This window comes from Empidonax traillii, unplaced genomic scaffold (assembly GCF_003031625.1).
Source record: "Empidonax traillii isolate 1590-97213 ecotype Southwest subspecies unplaced genomic scaffold, ASM303162v1 scaffold111:size2041728, whole genome shotgun sequence".
In the NCBI taxonomy this organism is placed as follows: Eukaryota; Metazoa; Chordata; class Aves; order Passeriformes; family Tyrannidae; genus Empidonax; species Empidonax traillii.
In genome coordinates, this window is record NW_020955304.1 from 1,713,094 (window position 1) to 1,735,408 (window position 22,315).

The following is a 22,315-nucleotide window of genomic DNA, read 5'->3' on the forward strand; positions in this document are numbered from 1 at the left end:
GTAGCCACCAAGAGCTACCTTTGTATAGGCTTCAAATTTCAGAATTTGGATTTGATTTGCATTGCTCAGGGAAAAAAAAAAACACCCAAGCTCTTTGATTCCAGGCTTGATCGAGTTTGCTTTGGGTGAAAAACAGCCTGTCAAAAAGCTTTAGGAACACGTTTATTGTGGATTTAAATAATTAAGAAACACGTTGAAAGCATTTACTGATTGTGAGTCAGAACTGCCAAAGCAGAAGCGCTTGGTATTGTAAAAAAAAAAAATCTATAAAAATATTGAATTGAAAATTTGACTGCAAGATTAAATGTTATAAAAATATTAAATTCCAAATTCGAGTATAAGATTAAATGTGACCAATTGCTCAGTTAATATTCTTTAATATAAATGAAACCAAATCCATACTCTAGACAAACATTTAACAGAAATGCAATTATGGGTCAGAGTTTCCAGCCATTTATCTATATAAATACAATATATGTATATATGTGAACAACATGAAATATTGTACATACATACAATATATTTATCAGGTACATTAAGGATGTGGAATTAATTAAGCTTTAAAAATTGAATATGAGGCAGGTACAATTTTTGGTCACCAGACCAAGAGCCAATCCAAGTCATACTCAGCAAAACCAATTCTGCAGTTTACCAAACCAAGCTGAGTAAACTGGAATACAACTCTACGAAAATACAATCTGCATTTGAAAAAAAATAAAAATAAAATCAAGGTTACATGGATTTTCGGGGGGGGGTGTTTGTTTTGGTGGTTTTGTTTGTTTGTTTCAGATGAACTGGAACCAAAGTTGTCAGGCTCATACAAAAATAAAATAAAATAAAAATAATTAAAAAAAAAAGGAGGCTAAATGTTTGGAAAGGATATGAATTCACACATGAACAAAGGCAACAGAGAGGCCACAGCTGTAAAATGCGGGAAGGCCACGAAGGATCATCAAAATAAAGGAGCTTTATGGAGGGTCGAGAGTGAGAGAGTTTAAGCAGCGATGGCAGCACAGTACGACGCAGATTTAGTACTCGAACACCAACTGTGGGATGGGGAGCATAAAAGGCACCGCACGAGACTCAATGTCACAATGAACCAACAACTGAGGGGATGGAGACTGATCAGAGTGGCAGCTCTGCCCCTTCCAGCACACCCTCACACACCTAAACTACTGACCCCGCTTTCCTGGAGACAACAACAGGCATTTCCAGGCACTCATTGGAACGAGTGGATCAGAATTTCCTCCCGGGGCACACGCGGGTCCTGCAGAGCTCTCCGTGCCCTCCCCGGGCTGGAGCCGGCTCAGAGTTAGCACGGCACGATTTCCAGAGCCAGAAAACTATTCCAAGCTCTGCCAGCTGGCTCTGGGAAAGGAGCTGCTGTGCCAGCCCAGAGCCACTGAACTGCAGCAGAGCCCGTAGCGAGGGGGTGATTCTGGGGAGAAGGGCTGGTTTATCCTGGTTAACAGAACCCACAGTGCCAGCTCCACACAGGGCAGGGCAGCTGCTCTTTGGTTGCAACCTCTCCCTGTCCCAAGGGTGGATTCCCAGCCCACCACCAGTTAAACTACACCCAACTCCTCCTGGGTGAGCCCCACTGGGATGAAACACATCGCCCACCCGAGGAAAAGCTCGATTTTGGGACTGGGAATGCGGCACAGCGAGGCCAGGAAGAAAGCAAATGTATTCCAATAATTTGTAATCATTTGGAATGATAAACATAAGGTGGTTATTAAAGAGGAACACCACGGGAGAGTTTCAGGAGTGGGGACTGACACTGCACATCTCCTTTCCACTGACCTCCCTTGCCCCTCACTCTAAACTCCTAAACTGATACTAAAACATGTACGCTTTTTCTTTTTTTTACAACTCAAATATAAGAGATTCAGAATTTTATATCCTTTTACACATTCTCCATGTCCCCTTTTTTTCCCCTAGAAAGTGCTTCTTTAAATTTTCCTTTAATTAAAACCCCCCACTAATTATTTTCCTTACTAACATGGTTACTCATCATTTTAAGAGTCAGACTGGGGAGGACTGAAACTCAGCAGGACCCAAACACAGGAGCTTGTAGCCAGGAAAATTCATGGTCAAGGCTCCTATTCATACTTTGCTACAGTTAAAGCATCTCAGAAAATATTAATTCTGATCCATTTTCAGAATAATTTATGGGCTTTCAAAGCACCCCAAGCCTTAATCCATGATATTAAAATGAGGAAATAAAAACTGAAGTACAGTGAAAATGAATCACCTAAAGATCATGAACATTTGTCCATAAAATAACCATGGTGAAGCAATAGCTATAATTGATTATGGATATGGACCTTCAGAAACAAAGACCTGCCTTTTGCTTGCCCCCACAGATATTCACCAAAACCCAGAGAAAACATACAATATTCTAGTTACAACAGCCATAGAAACCCCAAAGAATGTCCTTATTGCAACACATCAAACATGAAAAGCTTTTCAAATGCAGACTGTTCAGGTGACTGACTCCCGTTTATCAAAGAGCAACATTATGGTTCAATACCAAAGTCCAAGAAATGCTCAATCTCTGCATTAACAGGAGAATTCCCAACTGTAATTGAGTGTACTCAAAGGAAATTCCAAATTAATAACTGTATGAAACACCCATCCGTTTTCTCAACTGGATATTCACATATGAAGCACGTTTACTCAACACTTTAACCTAAATTTCTGCCTTATTAGCGAATCTAAACAGTTCCATACCAAATAATTAACTTTTAATCATTGAACTGTAGTGCCAGAGCTCATTTCATTCAATGGTGCCTAAATATTCTTAGCTGTAATTTAGTTATGTGATATGCTGGGCTTTAGGTGCATTCAATTTTGCCTGTTCTGTACACGGGAAATTCAAAAGCATTTGACCAATTAAAGATCTGCTGGAAGCACAGAATTTGTTTTTTCACTTATTTTCTAAGTCTTTCGAAACACCTAAGATTTAAAGATCACTGTCACAGAAAACATGATTGTTTTATAGCAATACAGCTGATGAACAAAGGTTTTCTATGATCTGACAGTCCAAATGCACACCTAAAAATACGGTGATAAATCTTTGGAAATGCTTTCTTTAAAAGCCCCATTTATCACTCAATTTAGTTGGCCTGAAACACAAAGCCTCACATTCCCCCTGAACCCAAACCCACCCCAAATCCCCAACGCTTTCTCAAGACACGTGGATGAACAGAAATCTACAATTTCAAAACATTTATAATGGGCAGAAAACTGAAACATTGCAACAGCCAGTGCAGAGGAACCCACTGCCCCACCGACCCTGGGCTTCTTGCTGGTGACAAACATTGCCTTCCATGGAACAACCCTAATGATTTAACAGGGATTTAAAGAGGGAAGGACAACTGAAAGAAAAACGAGCCCTTCTTCAATTAATTTTTGAAGTTACTGTTACTTTCAAATGCAGAACTACCTGGATGCATAACATGAAAATTAACTCAAATTCTACCTACAGTGAGGGGTTGTTTTTTCCCCCATTCCAGTACTGAAGTGGGGGTCTTTTAAAATGCACTTTAATTGCTTTGTTTCTCTTCAGCCTGACTTTTTTCAGAGTCCACAGTGGCTGTTTAAAACCTTTTAATGAGAGGTCATCAATTTACTCCTCCCTGTCGATACTTTCTGCCTCATCACAGGAGGTGGGACAGATATTTTCATCTGCCACATTTCATTGTGCTGGTGCCCAACAGCCTTAAACCAGCTCAGAGCCTGTTTGGTGAGTAGGGATGGCCCTGAAAGTTGAAATGCAAGTGCTCAGTGTCTGAGTTGGTTCTTTTAACTTCACTCAGACAACTGCCCCGTGCACTTCACAGCTGGCAAGGCTCAGAGGCTGCCAAGCCTCTGGAAAGCAATTCATAACTTCCTTTTCCTTGTTTAAAACAAAGCTTGTGTCTTAGCCCATTTATATTCTGCTTTTTTTTTTTCTTTTTTGGTGAGGGACAACACACATCATCTCAGAACCCAAAACAAAAACCAAGTTTTGAGTTTGTTTTGTTATTTTAACACTGGAGATTTCAGCATTAAATAGAACATTAGTATTATAATCTAATGATTGTTTAATAATCAAACACAAAGCCTTAGTATTAATTAAAGATTAAGAGAAACTATAATTTTCACAGCTTCTCATGGAGTCTCTGGGTAGTTTTTAATGCTATTATAATCTAATTTAAATAGAATTAAGCACTGGCTAGGAAGGGAGAATGTAAGTCTTGCAATCAATCACTGTACCCTTTACTTGGCAAAGTCTGGCCCTAATTTGAAAACAAACCTGCATATTTTCACAATTCTCCCAGAACAAGGTAACAGGATTTCCCAGTGCCTTTTTGCAGTTCAGTCCCTTTCCTTCCAGAAAAGCCCTGCTCCTTTTTTTATGGAAAACATGGACAACTTGCCCTGCACTTGGGCAGTGCCTGGGGCAGCCTAACTAACAGCAAGCACCAAAGCACAATGTGTATCAAACTGCAGGAAAGTCAAGTGTCACCTGCAAAAGGACAGCATGGAAAGGGGTAAAGAAAATAAATTTTCCCTGACTTAGCTGACAAAGAAAAGCAAAAATTAATAAACCTCCTCCTCTACGTGTGCAGGGAAGTCAAAGGAGATCTCACTTCCTGAATAAGGAAAAAAAAAACAACCCTGAATTCAAGGGCTTACCTATTCTGGTAACTGTAGTAGGCAGCGTCCCGGGGAATGGTGCACAACTGCTTCCCATAGCAGCACAAGGTCTGTGGAGAGAACTCGTACTGCAAAACAAGGGAGAAAAGCAGCTTTACAAAGGGCCCCTTTGTTCGGCAAGGATCTATTGTGCAAACCTGATGCTTACGGGTATCAGATTGTCAGGTTTTTCACGCTTTTCTGAGCTATTGTAAATATATTAGCACAGCCCTCTCGACTTGATGACAATCATTAACTCTAAAAGCTGACCCTCCAACCTGCTGATTTACTGCAGGGGACTGAGAAAGAAGGGGAGTGTTTTAATGTTGCTTATGACCAAGACAGTTGTCCTCTGAGGGTGCAAAATACAACAATAACAACCACCCAAGAGCAGAGAGAAGGATGCTATTGACCTCCTTTAGCTCTCCACATGCTTGTGGATAAAGCCAAACTTCTAGCAACTTCCATTTTAAAAAAAAAAAAGAGTGTGAAAACGCAAAGTTTTGTCCGATCAGTCAAGCTGAGCTCTTGGGAAGAACACAACTGCACCCCGGAGAACTCACACACCTTGCGCCCACAGCAGTAGCCGAGCGATTGCATGACGGGGTCGATCTCTTGCTCAAACACCTCCGCCAGTTTAGTGCAAAACTTGTAGACCCGGGAAGTCTTGCGATTGTACAGCCAGGCGTTGTTGAACATCAGCCACACGTCGTCCACGTACTGCCACGGCTCCTGGTACTGCCCCGTGTCCAGCTTACGCTTGATGGTGGAGAGATCCATGGGGTTCTTCACGATGTCGAAATAGTCCTTCGGAGACACGGAAAAAACCGCTTTAGTTTTAGGATGTTGACCGTTCAGGGAGTGCCAAATGTGGGGAATGAATGTTGAAATGGGCAAAGACAAAGCAGGAGAGGATTTGGTTTTCTTAATGCCAACTCACCGGAATCCCTAAGAGCTGGGGATCCACAGGCTGTCTGAAAGGCAGAGACTCTGGGTCCTGCCGGTACAACGCTTCAAGGGTGGGCATGAGAGCCTGGCGCAGCTCCTCGGGCTTGAAAACTGCGAGGGAGAGGCAGAAAGGTTAGAAAATTGCTTCCCACACCTCCTAACCTCTTGACTCCCCTAAGAAAAATAAGGAACTATGATAACACAGAACTCTGAAGAGGGATTTCCTGATCAGAGGCAAAACCTCACTTACAAATCAAGAGGCAACCACACAGCTTTTCTATTGCCTCCCATCACAGCAGGTGTTAATCCCAGAATAAAGGGATGGGAACAACTCTAGCCCATAATGATACATACTCTAAAGCATAAAACCCCCCCTCTAAACTTACACAGAATCAAATTAAATCAATTGTTTCAACATGGATGAACCTTTTCTCTTCAGAGAAGAGACAGAGCATATTTTTCTCTCCCTCCCTTCTAACCTTGTTCGCTGTTTCCAAGCCAAGATTCTTCCAGCAAAACCCACTGCAGTGGACAGGGATGAAGAGCCAGCTCTACAGAGAGTGACCAGATGTCCTGAGAGCTGGCACAGGAATTTTTCTGGCCACAGTGTGCAAACAGGCCTGGTCTGATGGATCGTTAATTGATTTTGAAAGTGTTAATACTTCCAGATTTCTATGGCACCACTTGGCAACAGTGACATGGCAACAGCCACGATTCTTTCAGTAGTGGATGACAAGGACAGAAAAAAAAAAGGCAATACATTTTCTGAAAAATAATGATAACTTGGAGAGCTCTTTGAACATCTCAGCAGTGTAATTACATTTATTTCCTTAGGAACAGTGACTTTACATAGGGAAGAATGCCTATTATTGAGAAAGAAAAGACAACTAAGGAAAGCAGGATGGCATCTAATATTTATCTACCTGGATGAAATGGGAACAACACCAATAAAATGGAGCAGTTAGTCCTGTCAAAAGCACTTGAATCCACAGGGCTCAGTGACCCCTTTGAGTCACAATCATTGCTTTTCTCACTCAAATGGTATTTTGGTAAGATATAAATTGCTTTTGGGGACATCTAGTTCATAATCTATGATTTTAAAAAGTACACACGAAAATAAAGCACGACAAGAAATTGAAGCTGACATGACTACACTGGTTGTATGATCATTTCAGTTGTTCCACAATCTCAGTCCCAATAAAATGGTAACTCTTTTCCATGATTATCAATACCATCTACACAGGCACTTTCTTAGGCAAGGAACCCCCCCATAGACTCTCAACATTTTATAAACAACTATTAAATTATACTCTGGGATTCTCGAGAACAGAAGGAAACATTAAATTCTGAGGAATGTTAATGAGGAACATTAATCTCTAACTGCTCTGGTTCAGGTAGTTCATAACATCACAATCTGCGTTATTTCATTTAATGAAATTTAAATGTCAAAAAGACCCTTCTGGCTACCTGCTTGACATTGCTGTTAGAACTTTCTCTTATAATAACACACCTTGAAGCTACAGCACCTTTCAAAATAAATCCAATCTTAATTTAAACCCAAACTACCGAGACACAGCACGACTTTTGCCAAGTTCCTTAAAGCCTAATTATTTTGGCTGATAAAGTTTATAGCCTACTTTCATTTTGAAGTTTGAAGAAAATCAAACCCAAAATCCGGTTATATCATTTCAATTTATTACTTTACCTAAAAATGTAAAGAGCTGCCTTTACGTTTAGCTGCTCTGCCTCTAAGGAATATGACTAATAACAGCATATTTGATCATAGGATATCCCTATACGCTGATTTTACAAGGAAGTTTTGATCTGCCCTCTCTCCTCTTTCCAAAATGAAATAAATGCTCTTGGTTCTCCTCCATTGGATAGAAGACCTTTGTAAGGAGCTGGCACCCAGTTATCCCGTTTTGTCTTGGGTACGTGGGTGGTAAAAAGAAAATGGGATCTTTGCCTGACTCATGATGACGTATTATCTGCCAAAGGAAAGTACAATGTTACCTTTTTTACTTTTCTTGAATTTTTAACTTGTTTTAAACAGAGGCAAGACTGCTTATGACTACTGAGGGGAAAAATCCTAAAGGAAGATTAGCCATCTTCAAAATTCTCAGGACAAGACACCTGAATGACCCCCAAACCCAAGCCCTTGCAGGTCTTGCAGGATTATTCCCTTACAAAGAAGGGAAGAAAGCAGTAAAACTCATCTCCAAGGGCAAACTAAAGGAGTCACCTACAAGGAGAGAGGAGCTGCCCAAATGAATATTATGCCGAGCTTTTTGAGCCTGCAAGGGAAGAGGCAAAGGAACCACCTTTCTTGCTTACATTCAGATTTGCAGAAATAAAGCCAAGCAAGGCTAGGACTTGCTGAGTTATAACACACATTCCATGCAACTTCTGCTGCACCCCAGGTGCTGTGGGATGCACCTCAGGAGTGGAAGGAACAAGCCCCCAGGAGTTTTGTAACCCGTGAAAACTCCTCTCCTGGTCAGCCTCTCCAGGAGTTCTAAAACACCTCATAACCCCTCAGCACGCTTTGCTGTATTTACCCTCCAACACCTCGTGCTTCATTCAGCATTTGGATACCAACGCTGGGTAAGAGTCGAACAAACTCCTGGGTGAGGAAATGTCACCGTTTCAACTCTGGCTGTGCCTGCCCACGCTGCACAGGCATTATTACACTCCACAGTTACTGAGTGACAACACTTCCAAGGGAAAGCTGTGTTACTAAAGGAGGGACTGCAATAGGTAGTAACCCAGAGCAGCTTCCACCGACTGATTCTGCAAGAACCTTCCTTGAGCCGCTCGCCTCCATTTACTGCAGGTGCATTCCTAACAGGAAGCAGAGATTCCTTCCACTGGGAATAGCACTGGTTCATAAATGCTAATAAGTTTTCCACTCCCTGTGTTACATTTTGGTCAGAACAGGCTCTGCCAGTTGGTTCTGCAGTGAGCTCTCGTTTGCTGGCCCACTCTGCTGCAAACTGAAAATATCAATCTACAGCAAAATGTGTTCTACGGTGCTTTATTACAGCAAGATTATGTTTAGTAATCAAATGCAACCCCAAGCACACCCAGGAGATCTAGATTTTTTGTTGAAAGCTTACCTTTGGTCAAAAAACTAAAAACTACCCACCAAAGACACCATCTCAAAAAAGCAGATGCCAAAAGACAGAGGGGTCTTGGAAGCGCGAAGGGTTTTGAGTCCAAAATATTACATCTTGCAGCCTCCCACAAAGCCTGCACTGCAAGTGTAGTCTTTTATTTCTGTTTTAATAATCTTATTCATTTATTTCTTACTAACCTAAGGCACTCAATTATTTATATAATCTGTAATGCCATAAAGTTTCCTTGAGTACAGCTACACCTCAATCTATGTACCCTAAGAGACTGCTGAGCTATTTCCAAGGAGAAAGCTTCCATATGAATATTGCACTGAAAACTTTAAAGTCCTGAAAACACAGAACTTTAAAATAAAGTTTAGGCCTATTGCATCAGTCCAGCCTAGGAGGAATCCAGGTTCAGAAGAGGAGTTCAGGTGCTTAATTCTCAGAGAAGTGACTGACAAAACTCGGTATGAAGGTGGTGTGTGCAGCCTCTAACAGGGAAATAAAAGCAGTGGATATTCTTGGTTACTGAAATCACTTATCTACACTGAACTCCCTTGAAAGAGCACCAAGATGTACAGGGAGGGATTTATGTGTTCAGTTCCTCCAGCAATCCCTGCCTCACTGCCCTGGCATCGAGAGCACAGTGCTTTCCTCACCCGCGATTCACGTAACGTTAAAAGAACCCTCCTTTCAAAATTAAGTTACAGAGTATTGATCTCCCAGAGTTCCACGTGCTGGAACACAAGTGCAAAACAGATCTTCCAGCAGGAGCTGGAAAACAAATGCAAGTGAAACCAAAGTACACAAGGAAACTCAGTTTTTATACACGTACTTTTCTTGCGGGGCTGAGACGGTGATGTGGATTGGGAAGTGGTTCCATTAGTGCTGCTCTCCTCCTCTTCTTTAACCTCTACTTTCATTTCAGGCTTCTTTTCTTCTATTTCCATCGGCTCCTGTTTCAGTTCTGTTCCATCTGCTTCTTCTTTTACTTGTGAAGATCCTTGTAAATCCTCCTCCACCTTAAGAAAGGACGCAATGAGACGCACCGTTACACCTACAGCCCAAACTTCAGCCACCAAAATATTAGTCTGAGATTGCTGAAGCACTTTCCATCCATGGCTTTCCTCAGGACAGTTACTTTTCAGTAACGACCCTCCTCTCGCCCCTTAGCTCACCGATTCAGACACATCATTAAGTGCTTTTATATCTATCACTGCTTTCAGTTAAGCTGTAGAGAATCTCATTTACCTCAGTCTTAGCTTCCACTTGTGTCTCACTAGTCTCTGGCTCAGTTTCTTCAGTTTTAACTTCTGATTTGCTTTCTAGCATTGGTGCATCTGGTCCTAGTTGCTGGGAATTCGTATCAGCACTAGCAACTGAGGCAGGGGTGGGGACCCTGTTATCAATACTAGCTGCTGCCTGGGATAGCTGTTGTAAAAACAGTACAAAAGAAAGACACTGCATATATAGAAATATTTTCCTTTACTAAAAATGAACAGCACAAAAGAGACATGAGATGATATTCTAAAACAGTGCAGAACATGGATACAGGTCACTGTAGCCAAGTTTTGATATCACACATTTAATAACTCTGCTTTACAGAGGAGAAGCCGAGGAAGAATTCTGCCCCAAAGTGGCTTCTCTTACAGAGAAAACACCTGCCCAGGAAAACCCTGTACATTCCTTGAAACGTGCATTTGCCTGACTGTATCTTAAAAAAAATTATGCAGATCTCAGGCTCAGAAAAGATTCTGATCGTGGCCAAATGTAATATTAGGCCCGTTACACCTCATCTTTCTGCACACTGCTGCCAATTTTACTTTGAGCAGCTCAGTCATTCAATCCCCCCCCTCCTTCAGACAATGCTGAGAACATCTGAACACACACATTTCACACATTCTGATGAACCCTCTGGTCTAAAGCAGAAGCCGCTATTGACAACTACGGGCTCTACGGTGCTGCACACAGGGAGACTCATGGAATGTCACTACACAAGGAAAATGGGACTGGCCGGTACTTACTGGAGTGCCAGGTGGCTGTGCCTGCACAGATGTTGGCTGCTGCTGGGCTGGCTGCGGGGTTGGCACAGACTGGGGCTGGACTGGGGTCTGGGGCTGCGGTGTCACCTGGGCCTGGGCTGCAGTCTGCCCCGTGGGGGTGCTTTGGGCCTGCGTGGCGGTGGGGACAGAACCCGGCGTCGGGGTCGGAGTTTGTCCCGAGGACGAGACCGGCGTGGATGGCTGGGTGGGCGCTGCTGGCTGGGGAGGAGTCATTCCCGTCGGCGTGGGGTGCTGCATGGGCGGCATCCCAGCAGCAGAGGACACGGGAGGCGTGGTCTGGTGCAGAGGCGGCTGCGTCACCGGGGGACACGGCAACTGCCCGCCCTGCGGCCCCAGCATGTTCATGGAGTTGGGAAGAGCAGCACTGGGAACCTGCCCCTGCTGGGAAGAGAGAGCCTCTTACACATCTGTGACTCCCAAAACCCTGGGAATCACATTATCCTTTAAACCCCAGCACTGAAGCCTTCTCTGACAGAACACTATCCACAAAATCAGCCACAAACAAACGCTGCTGTTGCAAGCGACTGTGCTCTGATTTTTGTCATCGCTCTCATCAGCTCTCAAAGACCTTTCTCCCAGCCCCAGATGTGCCATGCTTGCCCTGCATTAATTCTGGCATACAGAGGGAATCTCCACCATCCCAGTAACACAGAAACCCACAGGCACAGAGCCTCTAAATCGTGCCATTAGCTGGGCAAAGGTCAGGCTTCGACACAAAATGGTTTCAAGCAAATACCCATTTTAGGCCAGGACTCTGGAGCAGCTCTGCTTTAGAGGGCAGGTCAACACATTAAATGCTGCCCCGTTGCACAGAGCAAGACTTAAGAGGAGGAGTTTTTTGTTTTGTTTTGTTTTGAATTAGACTGCTCCAGATGCTTCAGAAAACTGTGGATTTGTTTTTCAGAGCAGCAGTACAATAACGTACTCTGGATGTACTTAAACCCTTAAACTGTACATTTTACTGAAGATTGCATCAGATAACTGGTGATAAAATAAGAATATGCTATCCTCAGATGTAACTGTTACTCTCAGGAATCCAAATCAGTTAACAATTTCCTGCAGATGAGGTTTCAGATTTAAAACATACTCCTCTATTGCCTGTACACAGTCAGTTTGATTGAACTGAGTGCATTAGGAAGAAAATGTTCACCACAAAGGCAGCCAAACGACTGAGCCAGGACTCAAGAAACTGTAGATGCTCATCCTGAAGATATTCCAAACTTGACTCCTCAGAGCCTGTCATAACCTGACCTAAGTCATGTCTCATTTGAGGACAGGGCTGGACTAGAGAACTCTGGAGGTCTCAACCTTCCTGAATGACTTGGACTCTGAGTTAAACAACAAGCCTTTCCCTGTGGAAGAGCACACACTTTGACATCATAAATACAGCTGCTACTAACACTGACCACTAAAGCAACAGAAAAATGTCACAGGAAAAAAACCCAACCATTTTCTCTTCAGAAGCAGAAAGGTTAAAACAAACTTCAGAAGATCTTCCCTAACCACTTTATTATAAATCTGGATTTAAAGTTAGCTACTTGGGTCCACACAGAGAGGAAACATATGTTCCTAAACATCCCATAAATTAATTTCTGATATTCCCCCTAAAAATCTCATCAGCATGCATTTTTAAGGAATTTAAATCAGGAATTACAGGGCGTTACAGGAATCACAGCCCCCGTTAACAGATGTCGATGGGTTATGCAAGAGCCTCTGAAAAAGGCAGATGTAACCCAGGATCCCCCAAAGTTGGGGTGACTGTGCTGAACAGTGGATACAGAAATACAAATAAGCAAACGTATTAAATAAATTAGAGTAAAATAATTAAAGAGTAAATAAGTCCTAAATAGAAAATCCATCTTACCTGTGCCACCCCAGCCTGAGCTGTTGACTGACCCATGCCCACATTGTTCACATTCATTGTCCCAGTGGATGCAGGGAACTGATTCTGGGGCAGGAATTGATTCTGGGTGGGAGCCTGACCCATCATGTTGTTGGAATGAGCTCCCATCATGTTCTGTGGCTGAGGCATTCGGGAAGGAGACATTGCCATCTGAAAATTAATACCCAAATGAACTCATTACCACTGAGCATTATGGAGCAAGACAAAGGAAAATACCCTCAATGTAATCAACCAAAAGATAGGACAAAAAAATAAAAGGAAAACTGGCTTCAGTAAACCAAATGGAAGTGGGGATATGCACACAGAACTTCAGCATTTGTTCCCCAGCATTCACGAGGGAGTTATTTTTAAACAGGTAATATTCCAAACTCTACTGAGAGTGTTTGTTCTCTGAGATAACAGAGAACAATCCAGTGAAACTGAAAATATTTTTGTTTTTCTAAAGAATAAAAGATGTTTTCAACGAGGAATAAAGGAGGTGTATATACTGCAAAGCCAGTTTCTGGAGGAATGATGCTCTTCCCCAGACAGCTGGGAATTACTGCACCTCTGGCACGAACGTCTCGAAAGGGCTGGTGGGTTTTTTCACAACAGGTAAATAACGAAAACAGGAAATTATCCTACAATTTCCAGCACTGCTCTGTGACATGGCCTTTTCAGAGGAGCAGTGGCTGTTGGGGGGTGGAGGGGGATCAGCTGTGAGCAGAAGGAGGGGTACGAACCGCGGGGACGGCGCCCATGTTGTTCATCTGCACCGGGTGGTTCATCGGAGACGCCGCCCGCGGTCCCAGGGGGGCTTGTGGCATCTGTACATTCCCTATGGACATGGGGTTAAACTGATTCATTCCTGCAAATGCACCCCCAAAACAAGTCATTAGGAACAGGTCATAGAATTCGTTATTATGTTTATTCTACTATAAAATTTAACAGTTATGGTGGCTGAAATTTGACTGCCCCGCACTTTATCTCTCGACTTCATTCAAATCATGCGACTTCACAGACAAACCAGGATGTAAGAAGTATTTACAAGAATACCAGTTAGGATGTCTCAGGAAAAACATTAAGTGAAAAAGATGAAGGGTGTGGATGATCTGCAGAGACACGGTGCTATTTATAAATAATACCTTGGGATGGTTTCTTAAAAATCAGGCATTTGCTTTGAAACAGCAATGCCTTATTTAGGGCTCACTGAAATGGTTGAAGGAAATATGATAAAAATACATCTTGTATATAGGAAGGCAACTCCAAGCCTCAAATCAGGACAAAAGCCAGCAAAATTCTTAAAAGGGGGTTGCACTTTCTATACAAAACATTTAACCACTCAAAAAACCCCAAACTTGTCTAAAGGTGTAATTATGGAGCTATATTTGCTATCAACTTGTTCTCCTATTCAAATGAGTTTTAAAAGGATTTAACTTCCCAAGGACATTTCAACACAAGTTTCGAGCAAGTACTAACTCTGAACCTTGAAATAAAATAACTGGGGACATGTTTTTGAAGGAAGCCGGAGCACCTCATGGGTTTATATTTTTCAGAAAAACCCCACCCATGAGCTCACAGCAGCTTCAATCAGTGATGGTAAGTGCTATGAACAACTTTTTTAATGCACTTTGCATCAGAAACCAAGAAAGGATATCACTAGTTACAAACATTCTAGGATTAATTTGCTATGTTTCCAGCTACAGGTATATTTTTTACTAATTAACTGATGAAGAGATGCCAACATCCTTCCCCCTTTACAGCCTTTTAAATTAGATTCTCCACAGTATTCTTGCTTGAACTGTCCTCTTTGGAAGGACTGAATCAATTCCCAATTGCTAGGAAGGTGCTGGGTACATACTGTTGGTTCTTAAGATTGCAATTTGAGACAGTTCCTGCCACACAGCAACAAGAATGATGCTGCAAAAAGGAAGACCCAGTAGTTCCCCCATCCCAACTCCAAAAAAACCCTGATGTAAGATCAGCTCCCCCCTCCCAATAAAATTATTTTAAACCCACAATTTGCAATTAGAGAGGAAAACAGAAGTACCTTGAGAAACCTGCATACGACTTATAGGCACGGTTGGCATGGACATCGGCCCATCTGCAACACAGCAGAAGAAAGGTCAGTGAAATCAGTTTAAAATACAACCTGGAGAGCCCGTGGAGTGCAGAGGCACCTCCAGCACTACTTACTGGGTGGCCTGACGGGCTGTGCCTGGCCCATGGCAGCAGCCACCTGGGGGATCCCGGGGGGCTGGGGCCCTGGGGTCTGTAAGGCTGGTTGGTTCCCCAACATCCCTTGTTTGTGGAGACGAGATCTCCGCTTCTCTTCCAGCTCCTTTTGTATCTTATAGATTTTCTCTGCTAATAAATGATAGTATTCATCCTACAAGGGGAAAAAAAAAAAAAAAATACTCAGCATCAAGTGTAAAGAAGCGGCAGCAGAGCTCATTTAGTCTCGTTTACTACCTGAATACCATCATCGGGTTTTTTGGTTTCAATATCTGTTTGAAAAAGAAATATTTCTTCTCAGAATTATCCCTGCTTTAATGCAGAAAAGGAAAAATGAAGATACCAGAAAACGCACTTGCTTTATGGCTGTCCCTCAGACCTACTCTGAGTAGATTAGCAAAGGAGAAGGTTGGAGGTTCTCTCTTGCTTCAACAAAAGCCAGGAAGCTGGGGTTTAGTTTTTAAATGTTAATGATTTCTAAATGTTATTTTCATAATAAACATTTTTACTAATCCACAGACAAAAGAAAAAGATATTCCCAGCGCACAGTTACACTGAATAAACTTCAGGAGACAGATGTTAAGAACAGATCAATTTTTACATAAAAGAACTGCTCTTTTCCTGAAGAGTCTGGCTATCAGCAATCACGGCAAAGGATAAACAAAACCAGAAAAACCTCAAAGGAATGGAGGAAATTTACTGAAAAAACAGTCCACAGGCACAGACAACTAAACACTACATCTGCAAAAGATGAAAAATCCATTTTGCTCAACCCACAACAACAACAACAGATCCAATACGACAGTCACAGTGCACACCAGGTAGACGATTTTGCTTGTCAGTAATTGCCAAGTGCATGAGATTATGCACCTGTTAAAAGGCAAAAAAACCCCACAAGCCCTCAAGACTACACTTCTTTTGTGGGGTCAGCTACGCTCTCAAAACCCACTGTTATACAGAGTACAGGTTGAGGGATGTTTGTCCCACAGTCATTATGTCTTTACTGAATTTTCATCACAACCACGATTTGTTGTTACGGCAGGATCGAGTTCACTTCAGAAAACTTAACAGGAGATGGGTATTCCTCAGCAGCCTCCTTAAGGAAGTCCAGTGATGCAATATAAAGCTTGAGGTTTAGGTAATTTCCTTCCTACAAATGTCTCAGAAGTCAGTGCAGACACTTTCTGCTGTCCAGTACAAAAGCTCTACAGTCCTTTCCTCCTACTCAAGTCACTTCACCTCTAACTTCCTACTTGTAAATTTATGATTGTGCTACTTTCCCCCTGCAAAGATTCCCAAAAAGGCTGTGTTCACAAGGAGCACACACTACTAGAACAATGTCAAACTGCTTGCAATGATGCCTCTTACTAATATGGTTTGCAATGTTAAAGTAGAAGGGAAGCTCCTCAAAAAGGATGTAATTCTTCATGGCATCATCAGTAAATTCTGAATTACTCCCTTCTTCCAAGTTTGCTGCTTGGAGCCAAAAACATCAGATGAATTCCAGTAACAGCAGCTTCTGGCAATGAGGCTCTGACAGCTGTTTGGAGGGGTGAAGAGAAGACACTTCTGGGTGTTCGTCTGTCAGAAGACATTTAATTTTATAACCAGGAGTTTACTATGCTCATCCTTACTGAGAAGGTATTTTGACTCCCATGTATGTCCATGAATCCTCCTTCTCCCTAAAATCGGTCTCTGAAGCTGCCAGGGTGACCAAGGGTGATCACACTCAAGTCTTCCTTGTAAACAACCTCTTAGCAGCTACAAGGAGGATACAACGTGCTCACTGCCCAACACTGCCACAGCAGCAGCACTACAAGTACGGCCAGCATATTTATCTCTAGGAAAGAAAACCTGCCTTCCACCTTCAGCTTTCCTGGGAAATGGATTGAAAGAGGCAGAGGAAGTGCCTTGCTGAATAATTGTCACCTGAAACGCCACTAACCACTCTCTTCAGATACTCCTCCCTTACTTAAGGAGGGATCTCAAGGTTCTAATCTGCTAACATCTCACTGGCTGTTATTACTGGCACTGCTGACATCGGTTTCTAAATGAAAACTTTGAGGGAGTGGTTCCTTTAGGGTAGAATCACCACAGTGTCATCTCCTCAGCCTGTCAATCAGCAGGGGTTTGCTCCCTCTGAGCAGGAGAGGTCGGAACTGGCACCTCTTCGCAGAGTGAAAATCATGAACGAGAACAGGAATTCTGTCTTGTTTCCATGCACAAGGACAAAGGCAGGCAAACTGATTTCCTATGTCTTTGCCAAACCACTTTTGGTCCTGCTGAGTGGAGGAGAACTAATTCCAGCAGTGCAGGTAAAGGTAAGCTGTGGAACAGCACTGGGCCCTACAGAAAACCTCCAACAGTAAAGAAATGTGAAGGAAGTTTTAAAACTCCTGTTTACACAGACTTCCAGAAAGGGAGGAAGCCAGTAAGGGAAACACCAAGAACTGCAAGTTGTGCTCCAAGCTTTGTCAATCACGCTCAGGAGGAATGCAGGTCGGGCTGGGATATGATGCTGTCTAGTTTTCATGGAGCTGAGGGAGCTGAATTAGCTCGGAGTGACATTAATCATCTGTCTTGGGACTTTACAAACACTGTCACAGGCAGAAAACATGACTTTCCTTATCGAGGGAGCAGTGAAATGATTCTTGGTGGTTTTCACTACACAGTTTTTGAACAGCTACTGAATGGACTCGGGCAACATACCCTACTATTAGCAGACTCATACATATCTCCTTCCACTTTCCTGGCATAAGCCACCAGGTTCTCCATGCGTCGATCCTTCAGTGCTGCTGGATCAGGAGTGGGGAAGATGGCTTGGACACTGCAAGGAAGGAGGAAGAAGAAAAGAAAAATCCTTCAGGAAAAAAAAAAATCAAAAATCCATACAGCTTTATTACAATCACCCTGGACATTCCCTTATACACCAGGTATGTAAAAACATATCAAACTTGCTAAAAAACAAAACAAAAACCCCAATACTTTATTATTTCTCACCAGATTAAAGCAATGATGAAAACAAAGTGAGGTTTAACAGTCAGGAGTTTAAAATACCTGTTCAGTAGAGCAGAGCAAATTTACTTGCACTATAAACTAATTTCATGCCCGCTCCTTAACGAGGAGGAAGAACTGAAGAGGAGGATTAAAGGTAACAGCTCATCCTCAGTGGCCCAGCACCAGAAGACCATTACTGATAACTTCCCCCCCCCCCAGCTTAATAATAGAACTACTGCGTTGAAACTCTTTAAAAACATTCAGGAAAGAAGGGCAGCCTTGGTGAATACTCACAGTTTATGCACTAAATGATTGCGCAGGTCCTGAGTGACATGTTCATGCCATGCTTTCCTTACCCCGGTACTCGAAGGAGGTGCAGCCGTGGGCATTGAGCTGAGGTTTCCAACATTGCCAGAATTTGTGCCATCATTCATTAGTGGGCTAAAACAACACCAAAAGCAAGAGGGGCTGTTACAAGAATGCAGAGTTTTGTCGTAGGTTTGATGCCTGAAGTTATTTTTGAGTCATTGCTTTCATCATTTTTTTAGCTGCTGTATCAAACATTCTTTAAGTGAAATTTTGGTATCGACAAACGGCAGCAAAAAGCAGCAAAGGTCAGGAGTTTGCAAGGCACAGGGTGAATGATAAGAAATCACAACTGTTAAAGGTCTTTGTACACTTAAAACCACAAAATGTCCTGCCTTTGGAAATTCATTTAAAAACGACTAATTATTGTGGGGCTCTCAGGAGGCACAAAGTGGCAGCTCTAGAATTGAGCATAGCTGTAGATGTCACTGACCATTTCCATGCCAACACAAACAGTTCTTAAAGTAGTTCCTTATTTATAAGCATGTAAATAAATGTTTAATTGAGCAAGATGAAAATGTGTGCATTACTTATTTGTCCCAAGGGATGTTGGAAGAGCAGTTTCAGAAATGAGACCGGGTTGCTGGTCTGTTGTTATTCCTCCTGCAGGAAGGTTCATCTGGTTGGCTCCTTTGGGACAAAATTAAACATCATTGGTAGAGAGTTCACAATTTTGACAATAATATGACAAAACTATACTTTACTGGCCCAAGTGGTTAATGGAAGAAGTGTATCAGTGTATCAGAAAAGTATTTCTATAATATCTGCTGTGGTGCACACACATAGCTATTTATGCAATAAAGTTACTTTCAGTCTTAACTATAAAAATATTAAAATTTTAAATTCATAAACTCTTACTATTAGATCAATAAGCTAAAAAGAAAAGAATACTAACAAGCTGCAGAAAGAGAGGAGCATTTGAGACAGAGTTGTCTGTTAGAAGAGGTGACAACTGTTAAAGCAAAATTCTTCAGCAATTGTGTCTCATCACCTCAGGCAACACCAAGCTCTGAGCTATATTTTAGAAGAAACCAAAACTCCTGCTATTTGGCAAGAGCAACATACTCAAAACTTTCTACCATTCAAACATAAATGATTAGTAGGGAATACAAATAGTGTCACTGCTCCGACCAAGCACAATACCAGACTACCCTAAAAACTCAACAGGAATTATTTAAACCCTTTAGTTTCTTGATGTTTTCTCCACTTACCCAGTGCATTAATGGTCCTCATTTGCTGGTGAGCCTGGGGCTGTGCTGGCTGCTGGCCTTGTACCTGGGGCTGCAGCTGTGTTTGGGGTTGGTTTCCATAGGGCAGCCCCAGGGCAGCGTAGGCTCGTTGCATGGAGCTGGGGTCGATCGGATTGGGGTTACTGAGTGCCGGAGTGTTCTGCTGGCCTGTGCCAACAGAACCGATGGAATTCTGGATTCCACCAGCTGGAGACCCTAAAAGCGCTATATAAAAAAAAAAAAAAAAAAAGATAAGAGAATATTGAAAACCGATGAGGATAAATAATAAAACTAATCATGCCAAGAATCACCAGACATGCATATACTTCTATGTTATATTTTTTTTTCCTGCCAGAGGACAGAATGACACCTGAGATCCCAAGTGGGGAAACTCAGCCATGGATTCTACAGGACAGAAACCACCCTAACTATTAATCCATGCAGTCTAAAGAGGAGGGCTGTGTACTTCAGGCAGATAAGTCCATAATTACTGTAACAGATATAAAGATAAGGCTCCTATATGAGGCTAAATAGGATTTTCATGCTTGGGACAGTAGGCTAAGGGGAAAAAAAAAAATAATTCCTCTACTTCCCTCTTTCCCATCAATCCCATTTTAGGTCAAAATATTTGGCTCCAGAACAGAGATCCTGAGTTCAGCAGAAATACTGTGTCCTTGGACACAAAGGTAATGCTGAAGATCTGTTGGTAGAAATTTTCATGGCGAGCAGTCACTGCGTGAATCCTCTGAAGGCCAAACTACCCTAAACCCCAGTTATTCAGACACAGGAAAAACCCTGATGGGTGTCAGTTTGTGCTGACCTATGTGACCACCACAACCAACCAGCCTCTCTCACCACACACACGTATGGAAGAGTCATTTCCACTGTACACAGGTAATGGAAACAACAGGGGAAAGAATTGTTTACTCAAACCAGAAGAGAATAAAATTCTGCTTTCTGGACCTCATTTTAGCTGCCATTCTAAGTAATAACATGTTCCACTGTGACTGACCCATTGGAATATTGTACCCTTCAGTACAGAGACACTGCATTTTGATAACTGAGACTCTGGTAGAAGTAACTCATCCTTCACATTTTCCCCCTCAAGTAATTAAACACATAATGTGCATCACAAATTTGTGAGCTAAACATAGCAACACTAATGGCTTTTAATACAGGCAACAATAACTGTTTTATTGAAATATTAGGAGGGCCACGTGGTTAGATAAAAAACTCAGGAAAACAAGCCTTCTGAGACATTAGCAACATTATCCAGGCTTTTTTAAATCCTTACTCACTATGGGAACTGAGAATCACTGAAAGAGATACACAGGCTTTCAGCTTCCACCCAAGAGAAAACACACACATTACAGAGTCCAGACTTTTCTCTCTCCAGACGAGAATTCGATTTGATCCCATTTGCCAAGGAACTACAAATAACTATAGTCAGAGATCTCCCTCTCCAGAATAAGCAGCCCCACAGAAAACATCCTTTTTTTCCCCAAAGGACAATCCACAGTATTTTTAACACAGAAATTAGGCTTACACACACTTACACTCTGTGGGCACATTCACACTAACTTTTGAACTCAACGATCATTTCCGAGAGACTTTAAAAACAAAATCAGAAGCTGATTAAGATCCTATCAGCTTAATTAAAAAAAAAAAAAAGACATAATAAAGAGTAGTTATATGAATTCCTTGTTGGACTTGCACACAGCACTCTGGAATGACACCATCTAAGAGAAAATGCCTTACACAAGAGCAAGCCAAGGAATAGGAAGTCTTCAGGAAGGTAAAATACCACGAAACTTGTGGCACCCTGAAATTCAAAAGGCTTCAGAGGCTGCTGGGACAGCATGGATCGATTCAGGAGCTAATAAGAATTCCAGCCTGTTAGAGGATGGTATTCCTCTGGAAAAGTTACAACCAAACAGCCCCAGTGCTTTCGGTGTTGGTTGTAAATGTGGAGGTGGTAGAACAACCACAGCACGAGTTCAGCCCTTGTGTTAGAACAGCTTTAGACTATTTGGCCTCAGCTTTTCTACCCTTCACTACTCAGTTAATAGGACACTATGCTGAGCATTTCCCAACAGTAGGAATCTGATTTTGAGGAGGGTTTTTTGTCTGTTTGTTCACTGATTTTACAGGAAGGCATGACATTCTTTCAATCTGTCAAACAAGAAGATGGAGGCTGAGAGTATTACATTTCCATTTTGGACAGACCAAGTCAAATGCTGTCCCTTCTGAGGCAGATGCTGCAGGAAATACAGTAAATTCAAATAAATATAGCCCTGGAACAAACAGGAGTTATCACATTAGGCCACTGCCACACGAAACAACGTCTACTGCAATTTATTTCTATTAACATCAATGCTTCAGGCATTGATGAGCTCATGACAGAAGCTGCAAGTGTGAAGCACTCACATCTTTTAGAGGGGAATCCCTCCAGCTAATTAAAATTTATTTTAAACCCAGACTCCTAATTCTATTTTAAGCATAAATGCTCAGCACTTCTCTAACCTGACCAGTCCAGTGAAGATGTTACTTCAGTTTTGAAAAGTGTGGTTTAAATTTGTGATTTTGCTTCTGAATTCTGTAAAATTGAGATTTGTTCTGTCCCACAGCTCCTCCCTCCTCTCGTTACATCCATTCCAGCTCCAAGTGGCTGGAGCAAAAATTCTGCTGGTGGCTTGGACTCACCTCAGCACAAGCCTGTCCTGCACCCAGAATCAGGCAGGTACACAAAGTGGACACCACCATTTAATTCAAGGTTCTATCTTGAATCAAACCATG

The 22,315-nt window shown here is 42.2% G+C and overlaps 1 protein-coding gene across 7 annotated transcripts in view; it reads right to left on the minus strand.

Moving 5' to 3' along the window:
- CREBBP (CREB binding protein) overlaps positions 1-22,315 on the minus strand; it is a 92,607-nt gene that overhangs the window by 19,945 nt on the left and 50,347 nt on the right. For 3 of the 7 annotated variants that reach the window (XM_027882769.1, XM_027882774.1, XM_027882771.1), the window contains 14 exons: positions 19,502-19,744; positions 18,821-18,920; positions 18,219-18,365; positions 17,637-17,754; positions 14,889-15,081; positions 14,743-14,796; positions 13,436-13,560; positions 12,675-12,863; positions 10,772-11,191; positions 9,999-10,178; positions 9,583-9,769; positions 5,624-5,742; positions 5,251-5,490; positions 4,684-4,772 (listed from right to left, as the gene is read on the minus strand). In XM_027882769.1, coding sequence (XP_027738570.1) covers positions 4,684-4,772; positions 5,251-5,490; positions 5,624-5,742; positions 9,583-9,769; positions 9,999-10,178; positions 10,772-11,191; positions 12,675-12,863; positions 13,436-13,560; positions 14,743-14,796; positions 14,889-15,081; positions 17,637-17,754; positions 18,219-18,365; positions 18,821-18,920; positions 19,502-19,744 — 2,404 coding nt within the window. The remainder of the gene's footprint in view (positions 1-4,683; positions 4,773-5,250; positions 5,491-5,623; positions 5,743-9,582; positions 9,770-9,998; positions 10,179-10,771; positions 11,192-12,674; positions 12,864-13,435; positions 13,561-14,742; positions 14,797-14,888; positions 15,082-17,636; positions 17,755-18,218; positions 18,366-18,820; positions 18,921-19,501; positions 19,745-22,315) is intronic. The other 4 variants (XM_027882770.1, XM_027882773.1, XM_027882772.1 and 1 more) reach the window with 3 other exon arrangements.